The sequence below is a fragment of the Balaenoptera ricei genome, chromosome 1, assembly GCF_028023285.1.
Source record: "Balaenoptera ricei isolate mBalRic1 chromosome 1, mBalRic1.hap2, whole genome shotgun sequence".
Classification (NCBI taxonomy): Eukaryota; Metazoa; Chordata; class Mammalia; order Artiodactyla; family Balaenopteridae; genus Balaenoptera; species Balaenoptera ricei.
Window position 1 is genome coordinate 136419300 of NC_082639.1, and position 21501 is coordinate 136440800.

The window sequence follows — 21501 nt, forward strand, 5'->3', positions numbered from 1 at the left end:
GGGAGGCCCACGCACCGCGACGAGGGGTGGCCCCCGCTCGCTGCAACTGGAGAAAGCCGGCACACAGCAACAAAGACCCAACACAGCCAAAAATAAATAAAATTAAATAAGTTAATTTAAAAACAAAAAACAAAAAACAAAACCGAAGGCACTTTTTGGCCACCCCAATATGTTTGTCTGTCAGAAGCAAGAGTTTTCAGAAATGATTCTGTGAGATGCACTGTGGTATTTACTGTTTCCTTTTTTCTTTTAATTCTGATTTTGACCCACCACACTGAGTATTAGATCATTATCATGATTCAGAAATGGAGATTTAAAGTTCCCATGGCTCCTGGAGAAGCTCCAAGGACGGCCATATATTCGCTAACCCCCAGTCTGTTCACCATGACTCTGTCTTAGAAGTCTTGGGTATGATCTGCTTGCCGGGCAGCATCAGAAGCCTTCAGCAGTTACCCAGCTTCCAGGTGCTAGAATTACTGCCCTCGTGCTATAGGAAAAAAGCAAAAGAGTTTCAGGCTTAATGATATCCACCATGAGTTGAATGCCTGTTATGTGCCAGGTACTATGATTGGCATATGTAATATCTAATCTTAAAAAATTCTGAAAATTAGAATTAACACCATTATTTTGTTGGGGGAGTAGTGAGGATGAAGAAAACAAAGGTTAGAGCCATTAAGTAACTTGTCTAAGATTATATAGTTTGCAGGTGGCTTTAAAGCCTAAATTTTTTCACTACCATACACATTCAGAAAAGGGCATTCCATTGTGAAGGGTCTTCTTTAATGCTGTTCCTTATTGTGCCTAAAGAAGATTGAGAGACTTGGAAAAAAACAAAAGCCCCAAAATGGACTTTGGTAATCTAGCCTGTAAGCTTTCTCCCTCCTTAAATACAGAATTCAGGCAGTGTCAACATAATTAGGTCAGTACTCTCTCAATACAGGGTTAATTAAGCTTGCTTCCATAATTTTTGGCAGTACCGAAAGCAGAAGTTATCTCTGAGATTTTCACATCTTCTGTGAAGTTCTTTGAAGCCAAGGCCTATAGAAAATGTTTAAGACCATGTCCCTGTTTATACTTTTTACTGGTGTTTATCTGTTAGTCCAGGATGGTAGGGTAAATCCTAGTTAATTATATCCCATATGGAAGTATGGCTAAGAAACATCGTTCTTGGTAATGAGCTTAGCCATTTCATAAGAAACCTTGGCAGACTAGAGCTTCAGGATGGCAGCATAGGAAGATCCTGAACTCACCTGCTCTCACAGACACAACGAAACTATAGCTACATATGGAGCACTTCCCTCTGAAAAAAAACCCAAGAACTAAACTTTGTTTATTCACAGTGAAGGATAAAAGGGCCACATTGAGATGGGTAGGGAGAAGCAGAGATGCAGTCTCACCAAAACTCCCACTCCAGGTACAGTGACCCATAATTGGGAAGGATCTCACAAATATGGAACTTTTCCCTGAGGAGAAAGGGGTTTGTGCCCACATCAGGCACCCCAACCCTTGAGACCTGCACTGGAGAGAGGAGTCCCAAAATGTCTGGCTTTGAAAACCACAGGGCTTATGTCCAGGAGAACCACAGGGCTGTACAAAATGGAGATTCTGCTTTTAAAGGGCTCACATGTAAATTCACTCAGCTGGGGTCCCAATGTAAAAGCAACAGTGTGAAAAGATCTTAGACCATATGAGGAGATTCATTTGCTAATCTTAAAGTGTCTGTCAGAGGGGCAAAAGCCCATTGGAATTCTCTCCAGGGACAGAGGCATTTGCAAGCACCATTTTTAGTGTTTTCCTTCTACCTTGTTAGTGCTAGTGCTGGTGCTGGTAGGAGCCATTTTTGCACGCTCACTGTAAGCTGCTGCTGCTTGCCTCACTTCATTGCTGCTATGCCCTGCCAGAGCAGCAGGCAAGTGCCCCATCTTTCCATGACCCCCCCCAAAGCTAGCACGTGTGTGCAGCCCACCCTAGGGATGCCCCTTGAACCCTGGGCTCTGGTGACCAAGGGGGGGTTGTGTTTCTGGGCCCCACAGATCTGAAACAATACGCGAGATAGTTAGAGAGACAACCAGAAACTAAGACAAGGCTAAACAGTAAGGTTCATCTCCTGCATGGGGCCACCCCTTCAAGACAGGAGAGAGAGCTGTTTCACTTGTCATGTAGAAGCAAACATAAAGAGTCAAGCAAAATGAGGAAACAGAGGAATATATTCCAAACAAAAGAGCAAGATAAAATTCCAGAAAAAAACCTTCATGAAACAAAAAGAAGTAATTTACCTGATAAAGAGTTCAAATCAATGGTTATAAAGATGTTTGAATGGTCACCAAACTTGGGAGAAGAATGGATGAACAGAGAGAACTTCAATAAAGAGATAGAAAATATTAGAATGTATCAAACAGGACTCACAAATAATATAGTAACTGAACTAAAAAATACACTAGAGGGGTTCAGCAGCAGACCAGATGAAGCAGAGAAAAAAGCAGTGATCTGGAAGACAGGGCAGTGAAACTCACCCAAACAGAACAGCGAAAAGAAAAGAAGCATTTAAAAAACAGATAGCTTTAGGGACCTATGGGACAATATCAAATGGAAAAAATTTGCATCGTAAGGGTCCCAGCAGGAGAAGAGGGAAAGAAAGGGGAAGAAAACTTACTTGAAGAAATAATGGCTGAAAATTTCCCTAACTTGGGGAAAGAAACAAACTTCCAGATCCAGAAAGCCTAGAAAGTTCCAAACAAGATGAACCCAAAGAGACCGACAGCAAGCACGCTACAATTAAAATGTCCAAAGTTAAAGAGAGAATCTTAAAAGCAGCAAGAGGAAAACAACTTGTTACATACAAGAGAACCCTCATAAGACTATCAGCAGGTTTCTCAGCAGAAACTTCGCAGGCCTGAAGGAGGTGGCATGATATATTTAAAATGCTGAAAGGAAGAAGCTTCCAGTCAAGAATACTCTAAACAGCAAGATTATCGTTCAGAGTTGAAGTAGAAATAAAGAATACTTAAGACAAGCAAAAGCTAAAATCCCTAAACTATCCCTACAAGAAATGTTAAAGGAACTGAATAAACATTTTCCCAAAGACATACAGGTAGCCAACAGCCACATGAAAATCATGTGGGAAATGCAAATCAAAACCACAATGAGATACTACATCACACCTGTCAGAAAGGCTATCTTCAAAAAGACAACAAAAGACAAGTGTTGGCAAGGATGTGGCGAAAAGGGAACCCTCCTGCACTATTGGTGGGAATGTAAATTGGTACAGCCACTATGGAAAACAGTATGGAGGTTCCTACAAAAATTAAAAATAGAACTGCCATATGATCCAGCAGTACCACCTCTGGGTATTTACCTGAAGAAAGTAAAAGTACTAATTTGAAAAGATATATGGACTCCAGTGTTCACTGCAGCATTATTTACAATAGCCAAGATATGGAAACAACCTAAGTGTTCATTGAGGGAAGAATGGATAATGAAGGTATTTTATTTATATATACATATATATGTATATATAATGGAATATTACTCAAAAAAAGAACGAAATCTTACTATTTGTGACAACATGGATAGTCCGTGAGTGTACTATGCTAGGTGAAGTAAGTCAGACAGAGAAAGGCAAATACCATATGATTTCACTTATATGTGGAATCTAAAAAACACAACAAACAAAACAAAACTCATAGATACAGAAAACAGAGTGTTGGTTGGCAGAGGGTAGAAAGGTCGGGGCGTGGGTGTTATGAGTGAAGATCAAGAGGTACATACTTGCAGTTATAAATAAATCATGGGGATGTAATGTACAGCATGGTGACTATAGCCAATAATATTGCATTGTAAATTTGAAAGTTCTGAGAATGTAAATCTTAGAAGTTCTTATTATGAGGAAAAAAAAAACAATTGCTAACTTTGGGTGGTAACAAATGTTAACAAGACTTATTGTGATGATCACTTCACAGTGTATACAAATGTCAAATCATTATGTTGTATACCAGAAACTAATATAATATTGTATGTCCAACACTTCATTAAAAATATTTTTAAAAAAGAAAAAGGGGGAGATATATAAATTTTTTTTAAAAAAGAAAGAAACCTTGGCATATCAGGAGTGGCAGAAGCAAAAGCATAAGCAGCTCTTCTCTGGATCGTTTAATCATAGGCCTACAACTTGCATACTTGGAGGCAGGTATTGAGAACTTCATAGCCATTCATTTTTCCTCCTTTCTGTTTTTACTTCCCCACTCAAAAGACATTTTTCTTTTACCCCTACGGGCTCCAGATATGCGGGCTTCAGTAGTTGTGGCATGCGGGCTCAGTAGTTGTGGCTCATGGGCTCTAGAGGCACAGGCTCAGTAGATGTGGCGCACGGGCTTAGCTGCTCCACGGCATGTGGGATCTTCCTGGACCAGGGCTCAAACCCTTGTCCCCTGCATTGGCAGGCGGATTTTTAACCACTGTGCCACCAGGGAAAGAGATTGAAGGGATTGAAGATATTGAGTGTGGCTTTTGAGTTAAAATTTAGACCTGTACTGTCCATTTGTGGTAGTCACTAGCCACACGTACTTTCAAGCACTTGAAATGCAGCAAATCAGAATGCTGTACATGTAAAAAAATTAATACCAGATTTTAAAGACAGTGTGGAAAAAGAGAATGTAAAATATTTCAGTGTTAATGTTTAATATTGATTACATGTTGAGATAATAATGTTTCAGATTCATTGGGTTAAATTAAATATGTTATTAAAATTAATTTCCCCTATTTCTTTTTACTCTTTTAATGTGGCTACACAACATTTTTAAATTACGTATGTGGCTTGCATTTGTGACTTGTGTTGTACTTCTTTTGGACAGCATTGGTTCTAGACCAATACTTCAGCCACATCACCCAGCCTAGCTATGAATTATGGCCCCTTAACTAATTTCGGGACTCTCTCTACCCAGAGAGGGCTAAATTTTGCCCAATATATATATTTTTTTGATCTTGTACACCTCCCTACTCCTGCTTGAAGGAGTATTTGGCAATTTACTGGACAGGTAGGGCACATAAAAGAAAATCAGTCAAGTTTGCTCAATTAGAGGTGAGGACAGATGGTCTCGTTGGATGGGGTGGAAATACTAGGCCCAGAGGCAATGGATTTGCTGAGGATATTCTGTGAAGCAATTTTAAGGAAGTTCAGCAAAGTTCAGATTTTTCCCATTTTGACTGTCTCAGGGGTTTTGTTTTTGATTGAAATATCAAGTACTTCCAAGATAATTGTGCTCCTCATTTTTCAGTGCCCCTGTTTCACCTAGTCACAGTCTGTGTGGTTTACCTTCAGAGACTGTCAAAGGCTTTGTGAGTCCAGCCCCATTAGGGGCTGGTAGGGGCTCGGATGGTAGGCTGTCAGTCTCTGAGCCTTGGGAGCTAAACTCCTGCTGTGGTTAGTTGGTTGCAGCCAAAAAGATAAAAGTAGCTGATGAAAATTGTTTCAAAGGAAGTGGACTTGTGTGTGTGTGTTTTATTAAAGAAGTTTCTGTTTAAATTGTTTTCAATTGGAAATTCTCTTTTAATGAGTATATGAGAAGAAAAATTACATTTTTCAATTAATTTACAATATAATCAAAGACTAACAATTGGTTCAAAGGTATACATTATAATCAGATGCTATAGTTACTTGGTCTATGAAATTTCAATGAGGAATTTTAAAACCATCCAGAGAAATAATTAAGAATAATTAAGAATATTTAAGAAATGGATTCTAATATTTATTTACTTCAACTTTTTAATTAAAAAGATCATTTAAAATATGCAACCCGTAAATTTTAATTTTTCCTGGATTGGAGTTGTATGTGAAGGTTGCTTGTCCCCAGGCCATCATACCCACCAAGTCTTTCAAGTTATGCCTTAATACTTCTTCATATCAATATTTGCAATGTAAATACCAGGGCAATAAATCATCCTTTGATAAGACATAGTACAGTACTAAAAACTCAGGTGTAGTTTTATGTCATTCTGCTAATTTTGAAGCCACTTTCTTCTTAGGCCAGAAAAGCTTTTCATATGTTAATTGATTGGTCTTTATTTGGCATTTGAACAGAGGAGAGACAATGTTGACTAAGTAAACATTCTCAGCATCTTTGTCTTCTATTCACTGGGAGGAATCTTTATCTGTTCCCTGCCTTCGTGTCTGCAGGGACCTCAGATCAGTCTGCTATATCTTAATTTGATCTTATTTTCCAGGTCATCAATTCAGTTTTTCTGTGCCTCACAAGGCTTGGTATTCTTACTAATAATGGTGTCTGTCCATTGTTATCTAGATGTCCTCATTTTCCTCTCAGTCTTTTGTAGTTTAGAACAGATCTTTCTGATTCTATTCAAAACAGTTTCTGTGGCTTTTAAATAATATTTGCTCAATTTTTAAGTAAATTTAACACAGCTTTCTTGAGAAGTCAAATGTGACTAGTTTATATCAAATATGGTACCTTTTAGACCAAGTATTTAAAAGCAACTTGAACAAAATGATATATGAAGAGTACTCAGGAATTGATTTTCCCTATACTGTGATAATAGTAATCTGATAAGACTGCCCAATTTAGCAAAAATAAAAATACAGCACACCTACTTAAATTCGAATTTCAGATAAACAAAAAAATAATTTTTTAATATAAACAAGTAAGTCCTATGCAATATTAAATCCCATGCAGTTGAACTGGGCATCCTGTATTTTATCTGGGAACCCTAAAGCTGGGGCAAAGCACAGTAGTTTCTGACCCTTGTGGAATTATGAAATTTTAAGACAACTAAAGCTCTCATTATAGCTGAGCACATTGAATTGAATACATTTTCTTTATAGGGCACTGATTTTTGTAGTAGTTGCCCTACTTAAATCATTCAGTAAAATGCAAACAAAAAGCTAACAAGTCAGGAGTTCTACTCATGAAATATTGTTGAGCCCTCCTCCCCTCCAATGTCATTCTTTCCCACCCCCCCCCCAACTTTGCCCACATGGCCTTGATCTCCCTAGGGGTAATGGCACAGTGGTATTGCGATACCTGCGTTCAGGGTTAAAGCCAGAGCACTTTTTTTGCCTCACTTATTAGCCCATCCCATCTCCATCTCTTTCCGTACTTTTAGGAGTTGCAGGTATTCCTCTAGTGGCAAAAGCAGAGGTGTCCTCTTGACTGATACTCAGGGTCAGAGTGCTATAGCTTTGTTGTTTAAAGAATCAAAATCCTTTCCTCTCTCTGTGGCTCTGAGATTTGCTACGTTTGTGACAGGTTTTCTGGCTCATGCTATCCCAGGTTGTCTGGCTCATGCTATCGTGTTTCAGGGCTGTGTTATTTACTATTGTGATTTTGGACACGTTATCACAGCTATAGCATGAAATACCAACTTGGAAGAGCACTGCTTTCAGTGGCTCCTTAAATAATTGCAGCATTACATCATCTTCATAAAGCATTTCAGCCTATGCTAGGTTGAAGATAGATTTAGGTAAAATGTGTGCTTTCTGATGATCATGATAAATCTGTGTAAAGGCTTCTTTGATTCTTTTCTGTATATCAGGCAGTTAGCATTATGAACTAAAATGTGATAACTTGCTCCAAAGTTACCTCCAAGTATCCCCTGGCAAAGCAGGGTTTTGAACAATGAGACTATGTTTTTTGTGGGTGAAAATGTTAACCGTGGCATTGGCTATGGCAGATAACATTCTGCCTTATGATGGTTTTTATAATCCTTGTCCCCAAGGAGCCTGCTCAAAGCATTTCACAGGGCAGATGTGAGTGACCAAGCACAGAAAATCTGTCCCAACCTAGCTTTCATTTGTGGCTCAGTGTGGGGCATGATCTACCCTTCACTTAACTAGAAACCCAAGCTCTTCCTTTATTCTCTGCCTTTCTGCTTTGGTTGACCATTTTCTCCTTTCATAGAATCACTTATTCCACAAGTATTTTCGTTTAGCTCCTACTACAAAGGGTACTACCTGAGTTACTATAAGACACCGTCTCTAGGAGCCAGGAGCTTAGTGGAGGCAAAATATGTCTTACCCCAAGGCAATATATAGTAAGTTTTATATAAGTATATACAAGTTGGTATTATAAGAGCATAAAGGAAGAAGATACTATTTTCACTTTGGATCATTAGGACCTTACCATGGAAGAAGTCTGATATGAGCCTTTATAAGTGGACAGGATTTCAGTAGGGGAAAATGTGGGAAGATGGGTCATCCAAGACAGAGGAAAGTGCACAAAAACATTAAAATTTGAAAGAACAGTGAAACTATGTGGAATGGGATGTGATTCAGATGGAATGGATAAGGACTTTTTTCTATTTGAGGATAGCAGGTGGGACCATACTGTAGATGGATTTGAATGCTACCCAGGAGCAAAACATTGCTTTATCACTAAAATATGTAAAATAGATAAACAACAAGGACCTACGGTATAGCACAGGGAACTATATTCAATATCTATTAATAACCTATAATAGAAAAGGATCTGAAAAAGAATACATATATATTTGTATAACTGAATCACTTTGCTATATGCCTGAAACTAATACAACATTGTAAATCAACTATACTTCAATTAAAAAAAACTATGTATTACCAAAAATAATAGTAAAACATTTGTGATACTGTAGAAAAACAACAGCAACAACAACAAAACAGTGTTTTAGGTAAATTAACCTAAAAGTACTGTGCAGCCTGATTGAAAGAGAGAAAATCTCTGGGATGATTTAGAGGCCATTGAAAGAGCCTAAGCCTAAAGTGATAATATCCTGAACTATGGTGATGGTGCCAGAAAAGGACATATGTCCTAGCTGACCTAAATAATGCTTGGTTTCTCTGAGCAGTAATATTAGTTATTTTCCTATTGTGAACTACTTACAAACTGTACCTACGTACCACCTGTACCTTCCTTTGATTTAATATGGTATTAAGACTAATAAAGAACCCGAACCTATTAAGTACTATAATCCAGAGGTACAATGAATAGGAAAAAATTTCCTGATTCTTACCTAACCTTGATCTCAATCTACTACTTCAAGCTATTTTATTGAGAAAGAGTTAACATGTAAACTATGAAAGATACTTCAGATTTCTAAAACATCATATTTAATGTAATTTGCTTCTAGCAGGGTTTTAAACACATTAATTATGTGATTCGTCTCTCTCACTTTTAAAGTAAAAAGACTAATTTTTTTAAAATGCAGCACTTGAGTGTGTCTTTATCTTTTATGGCTTTTCGTATAAAATGACGTCAAATTCAGTGAGAAAACTCCAAACAGCTTTTTGTAATGATGATTTTTGGCAATTCCAATAGTGGTAGAATTTCTAATTTCTATTTTAAGATAGAGATCCATTTTGATTTTTTGTAGTTTATATAATATCTGTAATTATTTTCATGTGTCTTCTTTGGTATTAGGAGCAAGAACATTTTGGTATGCATTTTGCTGTGAAATTTTGATTTGGAAGTCTATGATTCCTTGTCATCATCTTTGGTTTTGGTGCAAATTATTTCCTTTTGTCACTGTTCTTGACTAAATGAGGTTAGAAGAGAATTGAAAACTCAAAGTAAAAATTATAAAACTTGAGTCTCTTCATCATAGGGAATACATACATACTTCCCATGCCTGCTTCACTTATTCTGATTTATTCAGCACCCATTTATGAAGCACCTACTGAAGTCTCAGGCCGCAAGGGAAACAAAGATAAATAAGAACTGATTGTAGTCTACCTGGGGGTGGCAATCAAGTGGGGATATTCAGACACGGGTACCAGTTAATTTAAAAAGCAGAGTAGAAGACCAAAGGACAAATTGATTAAGAGAGGAAAAGGGAGAAGACTCCTAGAATAACTCTTTGTATGTCAGCTCAGACATGGAAGTTCACTCTGCTGAGAATTAGAATATAGGAAATTCTGAATTGAATTTTTGACTTGTTAAGTTTTAGATGTGGAATGATAGGTCTGTTAGACCAGTAGTTCCCAAATAACAATTTGTGGACTTTTACTCAAGGCTGCATAGATCTTTGTTAAAAATACAGATTGCCTGGAAGTACTATAGAGAATTTGGTAGATTAAATCTAGGTGAAATATGGGGTTTTGGGTTCAGAAATAAAATTTCAGATGATTCTGATAATCAGTAAGGTTTGGCATCTACTTTAGTAAAGATCCAGGAGAGAGAAGACAGATGGTAGTTGAAGTTGCAGGAGTGGATGTGATTTCCTGGGGAGAGCATGAAGAGTGAGCACAGAACAATGCTAAGGATGTAACACCATCAGATAAGGAGTAGGCAGAGGAGGAATCAGCAAAGAAACTAAAAAAGGAATATACTGTGTCAAGGAGCTGGAATATATTTACCTAGATCCTCTAAGTCTTAGAATAGTAATGCTCATTTCTGAGTCCATATAGAGAAAAACAGTGCAGAATAAAAATCTTTAGGTTTCTACTCATTATTTGGCTTTATTCCAGAAAGGATTAATCAGATTTCAAATGTGCCCTCTTGCAAAAAGATTGCTACTACTTCCAGAGAAGTCTGTTGGAGAAACAGAAATTGACCCTCTTGGATAGAGAATTATGAACAAAGTAGAGTATCAGAAAAGAAAGTTGAAATATTGTAAAACAAAAAATGCCTTATTGTACACTTTCTATATTAAATTAGAATATTTAATTTATTGAAATGACCTTTATAATTGAGAACTAGAACTATTATAGTCTCTCAGGAACAAATCCTTCTGTTCTTAGCCCTTCCTATTTCTTTTGTTATTGTTCTTGTAGTGATCAGTGCATCTTCTACTCCTATGTGAGTAAAAACTTATATTAATGGAAACATGTACTGTTACAAAAAGGAGTAAAATGACAATTTTATGTAAACTGACTTGATATAAAAATTAATTGGATTTTTTGAAACCCACATCCCAGTATAGAGTAACTTCATTGATCCTAAAGGATTTTTAAAATATACATATTATTGACATTTACTTGGGGATGTAGTTGTTGTTTACTTACACTCACTCTCCTTTGAGGTTCCAGATGATCCTTTATACAAGTTAATTAGAGGATCATATCAGTAGTTGTGTGACCTACTTTTAATTTAATGGTCTTTACTGATTACATATAGATTTTTGAGGAGCTCATTGAACAGATGGCCAGTGGTCAATAGTGGTCCAACATTTTTAACGTTTGAGGTTCTACATTAAAAGGTCATCTGAATTAACGTGGTATTGGAGGACTATTTTATTGTAAATAGTATTTTGTCAAAGACAGATGAAAAGGCAGGCAATGATACATATCTTTGAATAGAGAAAATTTACTGGTGGGAATACCACAATGAAAAACTTCATATTTGTTGATAGCCAACATGTTAGAATTTAACCAATTTCAAAGTTAGAGAGGGAGCATAGTCCACACAAGGTTGCCCTTACTTCTAACACTAGTTGTGTCAAGTTGTTACCAAAATCACCCTCAAGTTCAGTAATTCACTAGAAGTACTCCCAGAACTCAATGAAAGCTGTAATACTCATGGTGACATTGTATTACAGCTGCAGGATACAGATTAAAGCTTGCCAGGGGATGAAGCACATTGGACAGAGTCCAGGAGAAGTACCAAGCACAGCTCTTCCTTTGTCCTTTCCCCATGGAGTCATGGACAATGTAGCTTTCCTGACATCAGTGTGTGACGATATGCGTGGAGTATTGCCAGATAGGGAAGCTCACTTGAGTCTTGTCCAGAGTTTTCACAGGGGCTCATTCATGTACTGCTCACGTGACTGACCTTTAGTCTCCAGCCTCTCCATAGGTAGAACTAATACTGCATGCCCCAAAGCCCCATGGTAAGTCACATTGTTAGGCTGTTGAGTGGTCAAGGCCCACATGCAAACAAAGACCTCCTATTAGACTTGCAAGGGCCTAAAGATCACCTCCTAGAAGCCAATGGCAAAGGCCAGTTCTCTTTTTGGGTAAGGCTGGTCTTCACTACACACAATTCTTTCAGATAATAAAAGCAGATGAGGCCCAACTGAAACAATAGTTCACAAATATGTGACTACAAAGACCATGGCAGATGAAATGACTCCTTGTTGTCTGCAGGATTAAAACATCTTCATTCAAGATTACATTTCCATATTCTAGATCCCACTCAACTTGCCCTTTATAAATTTCCTTCTGTAGTCAATTAGAATCATATTTCCTGGGCATGCCAAGTGCTTCCCTGCTTTGGAGCCTCTGCTCACACCACACTTGTATTCTCTTGAGATCTTTCAATTTTGTTGAGCCCATCTTGTCTACAGTGCTCAGCCCAGGCCCCATCTCCTGCGGAAGCCCACTTTCACCACTTGAACCCTTTGATAGTCACTTTCTTTACTGAATTCCTGTAGCTAACATTACTCATATATCATTTATTTGGCTGTTAGCATATGGTTCCTTCCATTGATACTTTGTCTTTACAAGTAGATCTTAACCTCTTGCAAGTTAGGAACATTATGGACTATATCTCATGCCTTTTTGATCCTGTAGATCCTAGTACAATGTCTTGCACGTGGTAAGTGTTAGATAAATATTTGAATAGTAAGCTTTCATACAGACAGGTGCAACTAGGAATACATTGTTCAAATATAAGAGCTAAAACATCTTATAAAAATAATCTAATTTATACTAACAAATTTCTGAGGTAACCATGTTAATCCAAGAGAGTGTCAGAGTTATTTTTAGCAATTCACTGAAGGCATCTGCAAACATAAAGGTCAGCAAAATGCTGGAAAATGTCCAGAGAAGTATTGCCATCCTGCTCCCACCTCAGGGCTTTTGCACATGCTTTCCAAACCTTTGCCTGTAATGCTTTTTCTCTAAATATTTGAACACTAACTGAGAGAAGCAAACCCACTCTACCTGAAATATCATCCTATTCCTCACTATATCTTTATCGTTTTTTTTTTTGTAGTACGTTTCACTAACCAATATTATATACATGTTTTTTATGTCTTTTTCCTCAACTACTAGAACATAAAGTCCATAGGGGAGGGACATTGGCTTGCTAACAATTATATCCTCTGCACCTAAAATAGTGTCTGATTCTTAGTAGGTACTCAGAAATGCGTTGAATACGTGAACAAATTTGAACTATGCCACAAATAGAAAGCTTAATTTTTTATGTACACTCAATTTTTATGTCATTCAATTCAAGAAGGTTAATTGAGCTCAAAGAGTTTCAAAGAGAAGCATCTAAAATGATTGAAGGAATGGTAGAATGTTTTTTAAATTATTAAAAAAATTCAACCTATAAAAACAATAACTAGTGTATATACATGGTCAAAGTTAATAAAATTATAAAATGTAATGATTAGGCAAAACTAAGCATGTTTATCAAATGCTGGTTATCAGAAGCATTCTTTAAAGTTTTGTGGAAAAAGTGAAAGAGTTATTTTTACACAATGGTTAGTAAATATGTAGCACTTAAATTTTTTATTTATTTTAAAAGGGTGTAAAGGGCTGTTTTGATAAAAATTATAATTAATAATTTTAAAATAATGCAAAATTAGAAATACATCTTTGGAAAATAATAGCATGGAGTTCAGTTATTGTGCTTCATTTTAACAGGAGTTGCAGAGTTTATCATTGCCTGTTGATACAAGTTTCCAAGACTGTCAAGTACCCCAGTTGAACCTTTATTTTGGGAGAATGAGTGGTCAGCAACCCTGGAAATGAGGACATATCCAAATATGGCTATAGATGCATTTGGAGTCTAAAAGTAACCCCACATATTCATGATTGAGAGGTATCTGACCTAGATTCCGTAGGATCTCTGGGAAATCCAGGCTGTGCTCATAGGCTGCAATGCTTCTTAGTCTTCTAGTTCCAAAGAATTGCTTTATTCTATTCACATACTTCCCACTGCAGTCCCAGCACTTACTTCAGAATTAAGGTATTCATCATGAATATTGACTGGTCTTATGAAGACACTACTTCCTCTCCTCTCTCTTCTCTTCCCCCCTGCCCTTTGTTCTCATTGTTGCCACTCCCCGCTAGGAGATTTCTTTCTAGGTGAAGGCAGAATATGGCTTAATATTTTTGACCTTTGTGTCAGGCTTTGATTCTGAGACATTTGGCAGCATATGTGTACAATGCCCAGGCAGCAGCTTGCTAACAGTATGATTTAGTTGTCGTTTATTTCTTTGCTTCCATATTACCCTGCTTATGCTGAGATTTTCCCCCCATATTCAAGGAAAGAAGGCTGGCAACGATCCAACCTTTTTGTGTTACTGTTTCTAGCTGGTGATTTTAGTAGCATGTTTGAAACTAGAATGAACTTTTATGTTTTCTCCTTTCATCTCTGCCTCTTTGGATTTTTGGCAAACATCAAGGTAAATAAATCAGACCCACCACTGCAAACCCATCTGCTTTCAGGGACATGTAAGCTGACTAGTTTGTGATGTTTTACCATAGATCTAGCTCCAACATAGAACTAAAGGAGGATCCCTGTGGAGTAGGAATAGCAGACACGTTTTAAGGTCAATTTTTTTTAAAGCTCTGAATCATTTATCTGCTGACTGATTGTGGCTACGTATGGTCTCCGTTGGCATTTCTAATGACACTAACAAGTTGACATGATACTTACAAAGTTGAAATGATTTTGTAGTAGATGAAAAGTGAAAATGCAGTTATAGTTTGGATTTGAAAATAGGGATTAATAAGAAAAGATGCTGTCATTGTTGTAAAAATGTGGCAAATCAGGGTACAGGCAAAGGAGTTTGTTTATCAGGACATTACTTTTATACTTCATCTGGTGCTAAGGTCACATGTGAAAACACTCATCCTCATTAAAATACCTTTCCAGTTGTTGACAGCCTAGAAATTGTTTCCTAAGAAATAATAAGGTATGGTCATCCAAACCTGTCTTCCTAATACTTGTTGACACTTCAATGCTGTATTCATTTCTTTCTCACAACAAGCAAGTAAGTGATGATTCTCTTCAAATAGGAATTAAGAGGATTACAAAGATGTCAGGGTATATACATTATACTGGAAGAACAGCTCATGTAATACTCTTGATAACAGGCTATAAATTGTCTCCACTTAAAATGATCAAAAGTTAATCGAGATACTTATCATACCTCTTAGAGTTGGTTTTAAACTGATCTTCAACAAGCTGAATTATATCCTCTGTTGGGCCATGGATTTTATCACACTAGGGATTGATGTATTTTTTAAGATAAGTTTTGACTTATGACTTAGCAGTTTGGAAATTAAAGAAAATCCTTGAAAGATAAACTAAATAGAAATTTCATTTCTACATGATGGTAGTGTCAGGGGTGTGTGTCTGGGTGGGTGATAAAACTCAACCTTAAAGACTTTCTTCTAAACCTCTCACTACTGCTGCCTGCTTCTGGTCAGCTTTTATGTGTGGCCCAACCTGATGCCTCCTTAGGCAGGATAGAAGATGATCTCAAGGACTTTGCCCATGGTTACTTTCTTGATGGTGATGGTCCAGAAGGGAGCCATGCAATAGTGACAGTGGCATTTGTTCTCTCCCTAAGCATGACTTCAACCCTTCTCTGATCCTCAGAAGCTGAATTCTAAAGTAATGAATGAAGATGGTAGCTGTTCTGACAAATTTAGCTTTTACCATACCCTGTCCTTCCCAGTCTTTTTTCTGGGTATATTTGTGTACATCTTCCTTTCTTGCATGAATATATGCAAGGCTGGGGCCAGAGTGTATATCAGTTGATGAAAACATCAATTTATCCAAATAATTGTTCACTTTTGCTTTTTTTCATGGATTAATAGAAACAAGGATAATTTCAGACACATAAGATACATGATAGAAAATTCAGAAGAGGGTGTGTATGCATTAATGTATCATCATGCTGAAAGCTCAAAGGGTATTGGTTTCATAATCATAATGTTCATGATATCCAAAGAAAAACAGTGCTTTATTTCATTATTTAAAGTGTACAAATACAGATGGATGTCTAAAATATACATTCACCAAAATTTTTAAACAATTAAATGTGATTCTTAATTAAAAGGGCGAATAATAATAATAATAATTTTTATTTATTTCTTTAATGAGTATTCAATTTATACTAGGCAGTGTGCTAAGCACTTTACACAAGGTATCTTATTCTAAACAACATAAATTTGGTATTACCATCCCATTTTACAGATGAGGAAACCGAGTTTAATGAGATTAAATAACTTGTCTGAGATACTATAGGTGTTAAGTGGAGTAGCCGGAAATCGAACCAATGAGCTTGTCTGGCTCCAGAGCCACTAAACCACCATATTGGACTGAGGATCAGAATGGGAGACACATCTACTGGGAAGTAGATTGTGGGTAAAGTTGTGGGTCTCTAGATATTGGTGAATTAGCTGTCCATGAGAGAGTGAATTCTTCCCTCTTCTCATTCTGAAGATAATTGTCAGGACTTAAGGAGATTCTGCTTATGGGGACCTTCCAAGAAAATGACCTCGTATCAGTTTTGGTTGTGCTATAAAATGTTTTTAGTTATATTTTTAAAAAGGTTTTCACATGAAACTTTTTAACTCCAGATATTTGGATGGTGAATTATTTGGCTTCTTTTTTGTCCTTTTCTGTTCATTTTATTTCTTGTAAAAGTTGACAGCTATAATTGGAATAAGTCTTTAAAAAGAGAAAAAAGGAATGAATATTGAAGAGAAAAATGATTTTGTCTTCCTTTTACAACGTTAGGTTTAGTGACTCCCTGACTCAAATACTTTAATGATTGAGTGAGTAAATTTGGGGGATTAGATGTGGATTCCTGAATATATACTGTTGCTATTCTCAGCAGTATGGGTAATTGGGAGATGGTTAACTTTAGCTTTTGCTTTGAAAACACGATTATTTTCTCTAATCTAGTGTGCCATTTCATTCATATTAGTCTATTTGTAAGACTCTAGTGTACCTCTTAACCTTCACTTATATGAAAGGGATCAGTGAATGATGTAGAAAAATAGCTTATTTAGTTTATAAAGTGAAGTTCCAGAAATTATTCCCTTAGCCTACTGAGAGCAATATGCAGGAAGAAAACTCTAGAAACACACGTATGTAGAAAGCATTTAAAAGTAATCATAGGAAGGGAAAGTTTACTAAGTACAGAAAAGTTTATGATTTTTATTTTCATTTGATTTTGCCCCTTTATTTTTTAAAACAGACAAGGAAGATTCAAGTATTCATAGAAAAAAATTAATCAGTATTATACAAAGTTACTTCCTAGAAATTTTTGCTCAATTTCCCTTTCTCTCAATCAGGCTGTTGGTACCATTTAAACACAGCATGATGCCAGTAGAGTAGGCAGTTTCTAGGGAATATAGTCCAATGATTTCTCTCCCTCAACATCTCAAAAAGTGCAAAAAGAGATATCCTGTGAACCATTCGACATGTTTGCCCCTAAAATAGTTCAGCTTGGGAGGAGTAACATTTTCGTTGGTTATTTTTTCAATTAGTTTGTAAGTGGAGACTTACTGTGTGGAAAGAGCATCCTTCTGTTGTAGAAAACCTGGGCAGTGAAAACTCATCTGCCTGGTACCAGATTCCCCGGCTTAGATTCCATAACAGACCCGATAAACCATACATTTCATAATATATCTCTGTATACATTACCTTTATATTTACCGTATTCTAAACCCCCTATCTCACCCCAGTTTTCTTTATCATTAGAAATTACATTTACTGTGATAAATACAAACTTTCTATGTATCCTTCTACTTAAGTTATGGTAATTTTTTGAAAGTTGCATTTTTATTCGGTTTTAGCATTCCATTCCGGTAAGCCATCAGAATTTTCTCTGGACTGATTTGTAATATGTTTGATGTTTGCTAGCAAATTTGGAACTTTTCAGTTTTCATCCTTTCTCTACGTGATATAAGATCTAATTACCACCCAGCATGATATAGCAGCTGAAATGAAAAAGGCAGCAAGAGAAGGCACTGGCTTAACTTAGAGCTAATCAACTACTTCCTTCTTATGTACTTCTCAGCTAGAGAGAGAAAGAGAAATAGCATTAATTAAAGTAACTCATGTATTAAAACTCATTTTTTTTTCTTTTCTTGATTTTAACTGAAAGAGGGGATTTGTTCAAATCTCTATGGGAGCGAGACATTAAACAATACTTTTAATTTGCATTAGTAGTCATTGATGCTTCTTTAATTGTGCATAATGTTTTCATTATTCGGGTTGGTAGAAGTAGTCCCATCCCATTCTCTTGACATTTAAACAGATAAAAACATTTACAGAAGTAAAATAAAATCAAGTGAGTGATTAATCATTTTTTATAAGGCTTAGAACTTACTTTTGAACTTTTGGGTCTTGAATCTGTCTGGAAAAACAAAAAACAAAAAACCTCTAGATTTATCTTTAAAGCATATGTCATTTTAATATGTTGGTTTGAGGGCTTTTTATTTTCTGAAGTGAGTGAGTTGGGTAATTACCCCCTGGGAGGAAAGATTGATAATATTTTTTATTTTTTAAATGACTATGGTCTGAGTTTTCACATATCAGATTGTCAAAAATTAAAAAGTCAAATAATATTTGGTGTGGGGCAGGTGTGGAGAAACACATACTCTACCACTGTTTGGATTATGTGTTGGTACAATGGAAATGCATATTCATTGACCTAGCAATTCCACCTCTAGGACTATATCTTGAACATGTATGTATAAAAATGTTCCTAGTGATATTATTTGTGATATAAATAGAAAAAATGCAAAAAAAATCATTACTAAGAAAATATTAAATAAATTATGATATGTTCATATCCAGGTGTGCCTCATTCTTTTTAAGAGTTGCTATTAAAGAGAATAAAATACATTTGCATGTACTGATCAAGAATATTCTATAAGTTATCCCATTAAGTGAAAAGAGTAGATAGTTTTCTTCTATTTGTGCTTCAAAAAGCAAAGGATGGAGATGTGTGTATACAACTTCCCTCCCTCCCCTCCCCCTCACATAAACACACAGTCACAAGTCTAAAGATAGAGATGGATGAAAGGACACAAAAGAAATTGTTGATAGTATTTATCTCTGATGAATGGGACTATGGGTCTGGGATGGAAGGCAGTTGTTTGTTTTTGTTTTTTTTTTAATGGAGAGGGCAGCATACTATTTTTGTGCTGTTTGAAATTTTTTTAACGTTATTTTTCATAATTAAGAAATTTTAAATTAATGACCAAGTCTATTTTTTTTTTTTAGGACTCAGCCCAGGAGAGTGTTATTACTCGAGATATTCATCGTACATTTCCTGCACATGATTACTTTAAAGATACCGGAGGAGATGGCCAGGAATCTCTGTACAAGATCTGCAAGGTAGGACCCTCCACCTTATTTTTTTCTAACTTATTATATAGGGCTATATTTTAGGAATCCATCTTAAAGATTTTTAGATTTGCACTGTGCCATGTTCTCTGCTTTATACTTACACTACCAGATCCTCAGTACTGAGTCCTGAGGGTGACGTTTGGGCTGCATATTCTGTGCCTTCTTGTGAGGGAAGAGGTGTAGTATGACCTCAGTTTGGCTTTGATGCTAACAGGAGAGGAACAGAAGGTCCTCTCAGGCTACTGCAGTAAAGGCTCAGAGGAGTCCTGATGACTCTTCATCTGACAAGGTAATGTGGCAGTTGTCTCAAGTTTTTGACAGTAGGCAAGAGTAAGAAACAGTGTGGCACCTGTTTTTGAATACTGGCAAGTTCTGTGATATTGTTGATGTATTCTGAGTTATGTCACGTCATACATCTTTGTGCAGTTCTTATATCCCATTTTGAAATCTTTCTTCTCCCTCATTATTAGTAGATCTGGAAGAAAACTGTTTATTGACTTTCAGTAAATATGCGTTGCTTGGATAAAAAAGGCTCTGTGTTTAATAGTGGAGAATAGCTATCAGATTATTAATTTCTCAAAGTTATATTAGAAATGCAGAATGACTTTTCAAATCATTATATATCATTAACTTATATTGTCCATGCTAATCGAGGCCAAAGACTCAAAACTGCAAAATTTCCATCAAATAAAGTTTTGCCCTTTATCCTCAAAGTTAAGATGCCCTGCAAATTGTGATGGGTATACTCAACATTTGTCCTTACCTACCATTCCACTAGAGATTGTTGATGAATAGTGAACAACACCAAAAATCTTGTAATAATATGGAGAAAAAACAAACACCATGGCTAATTTTCAAGTTAGGTAGTAAGTTTCTGAATAATCAAATTTAGCCTTTTATTAAGTAGCAAAAATTAGCCAGTAGGTAGTCAGAAATATACTCACATATCAATATCATTTAATATTTACTGTTTTTTTAAATGGCACTTATAAAGTACTACCTGCATATGCTAACCAAGTAGGATTGATGTTTAATTCTGCAAATGGCACACTGCCTAAAATCCTTCTTGCATGTTTGTGTTTTAGCCCTCTGCCTACTCCTGTCTTGTCTTTATTTTTTCTTTTCTCTTAATGTAGCCATTTTGGAGGATTATAAACGTACACACTGATCAGAAATCTGTTTTTATACGGATATATCATTTAGAGCTAGAAATGTATAACTAACTTAAAGTCTGAGAGTGTACTAATTTCTAGAACATGATATGTCATCTAGTTTTTAAAATGCCAAAAACCATCAAACACCACAAAAAAAATATAATATATTCATTATACGCTTGTGAAAGGAAAACCTAATTATTTAAAAAAAATTTCTACCAGTTTTTTTTTTTTTAATAAATTTATTTATTTATTTAGTTTTGGCTGCGTTGGGTCTTTGTTGCTGCGCACGGGCTTTCTCTAGTTGCGGCGAGCGGGGTCTACTCTTCATTGCGGTGCGCGTGCTTCTCACTGCGTGGCTTCTCTTGTTGCGGAACACATGCTCTAGGCGCACGGGCTTCAGTAGTTGCAGCACATGGGCTCAGTAGTTGTGGCTCGCGGGCTCTAGAGCACAGGCTCAGTAGTTGTGGCACACGGGCTTAGATGCTTCACGGCATGTGGGATCTTCCCGGACCAGGGCTCAAACCCATGTCTCCTGCATTGGCAGGCGGATTCTTAACCACTGCACCACCAGGGAAGCCCTCCAGCAGTTTTGAAACTCTACAAGCTAATTAGTCTCTGGCTTGTGTAAGGAAGATATCAAAATTTATATAGTTTCTAAGTTATTTAGAAATATCTGGCTTATAGTATATGGAACAACATTTTTCTCCTAGCATTTAGTATACTTTCAGCCATTCTGTAACTTTTCTCTCAATTTTTCTCTGACTGATACTAGATACTTTTTTTCACATAGCTAAAACAGAAAGCTCTATGTGCTTGCAGCCTCTGCCTTACAGTTTTGCTCCGTTGTAGTAAAAACAGTATTTGCTTCATTATGTAATATTTAGAGGGGAAATATCTGAAACACTACTAAACACAAAGATAAAAGTTAAATGGTTGATACGTTTAAGTAGCTTATACCCCTTGCTTTCATATTGCAGATAATCCAACCTTGAATTCACTAGAAAGTATTTGTTATGCATTCACACAGCTTGTGT

General features: G+C 36.4%; 1 protein-coding gene across 3 annotated transcripts in view; it reads left to right on the top strand.

Annotated features, from left to right (window-relative positions):
• Window positions 1-21501, top strand: part of RABGAP1L (RAB GTPase activating protein 1 like) — a 783585-nt gene that overhangs the window by 478287 nt on the left and 283797 nt on the right. For all 3 annotated transcript variants that reach the window (XM_059936839.1, XM_059936821.1, XM_059936830.1), the window contains exon 14: window positions 19185-19298. In XM_059936839.1, the coding sequence (XP_059792822.1) occupies window positions 19185-19298 (114 nt within the window). The remainder of the gene's footprint in view (window positions 1-19184; window positions 19299-21501) is intronic.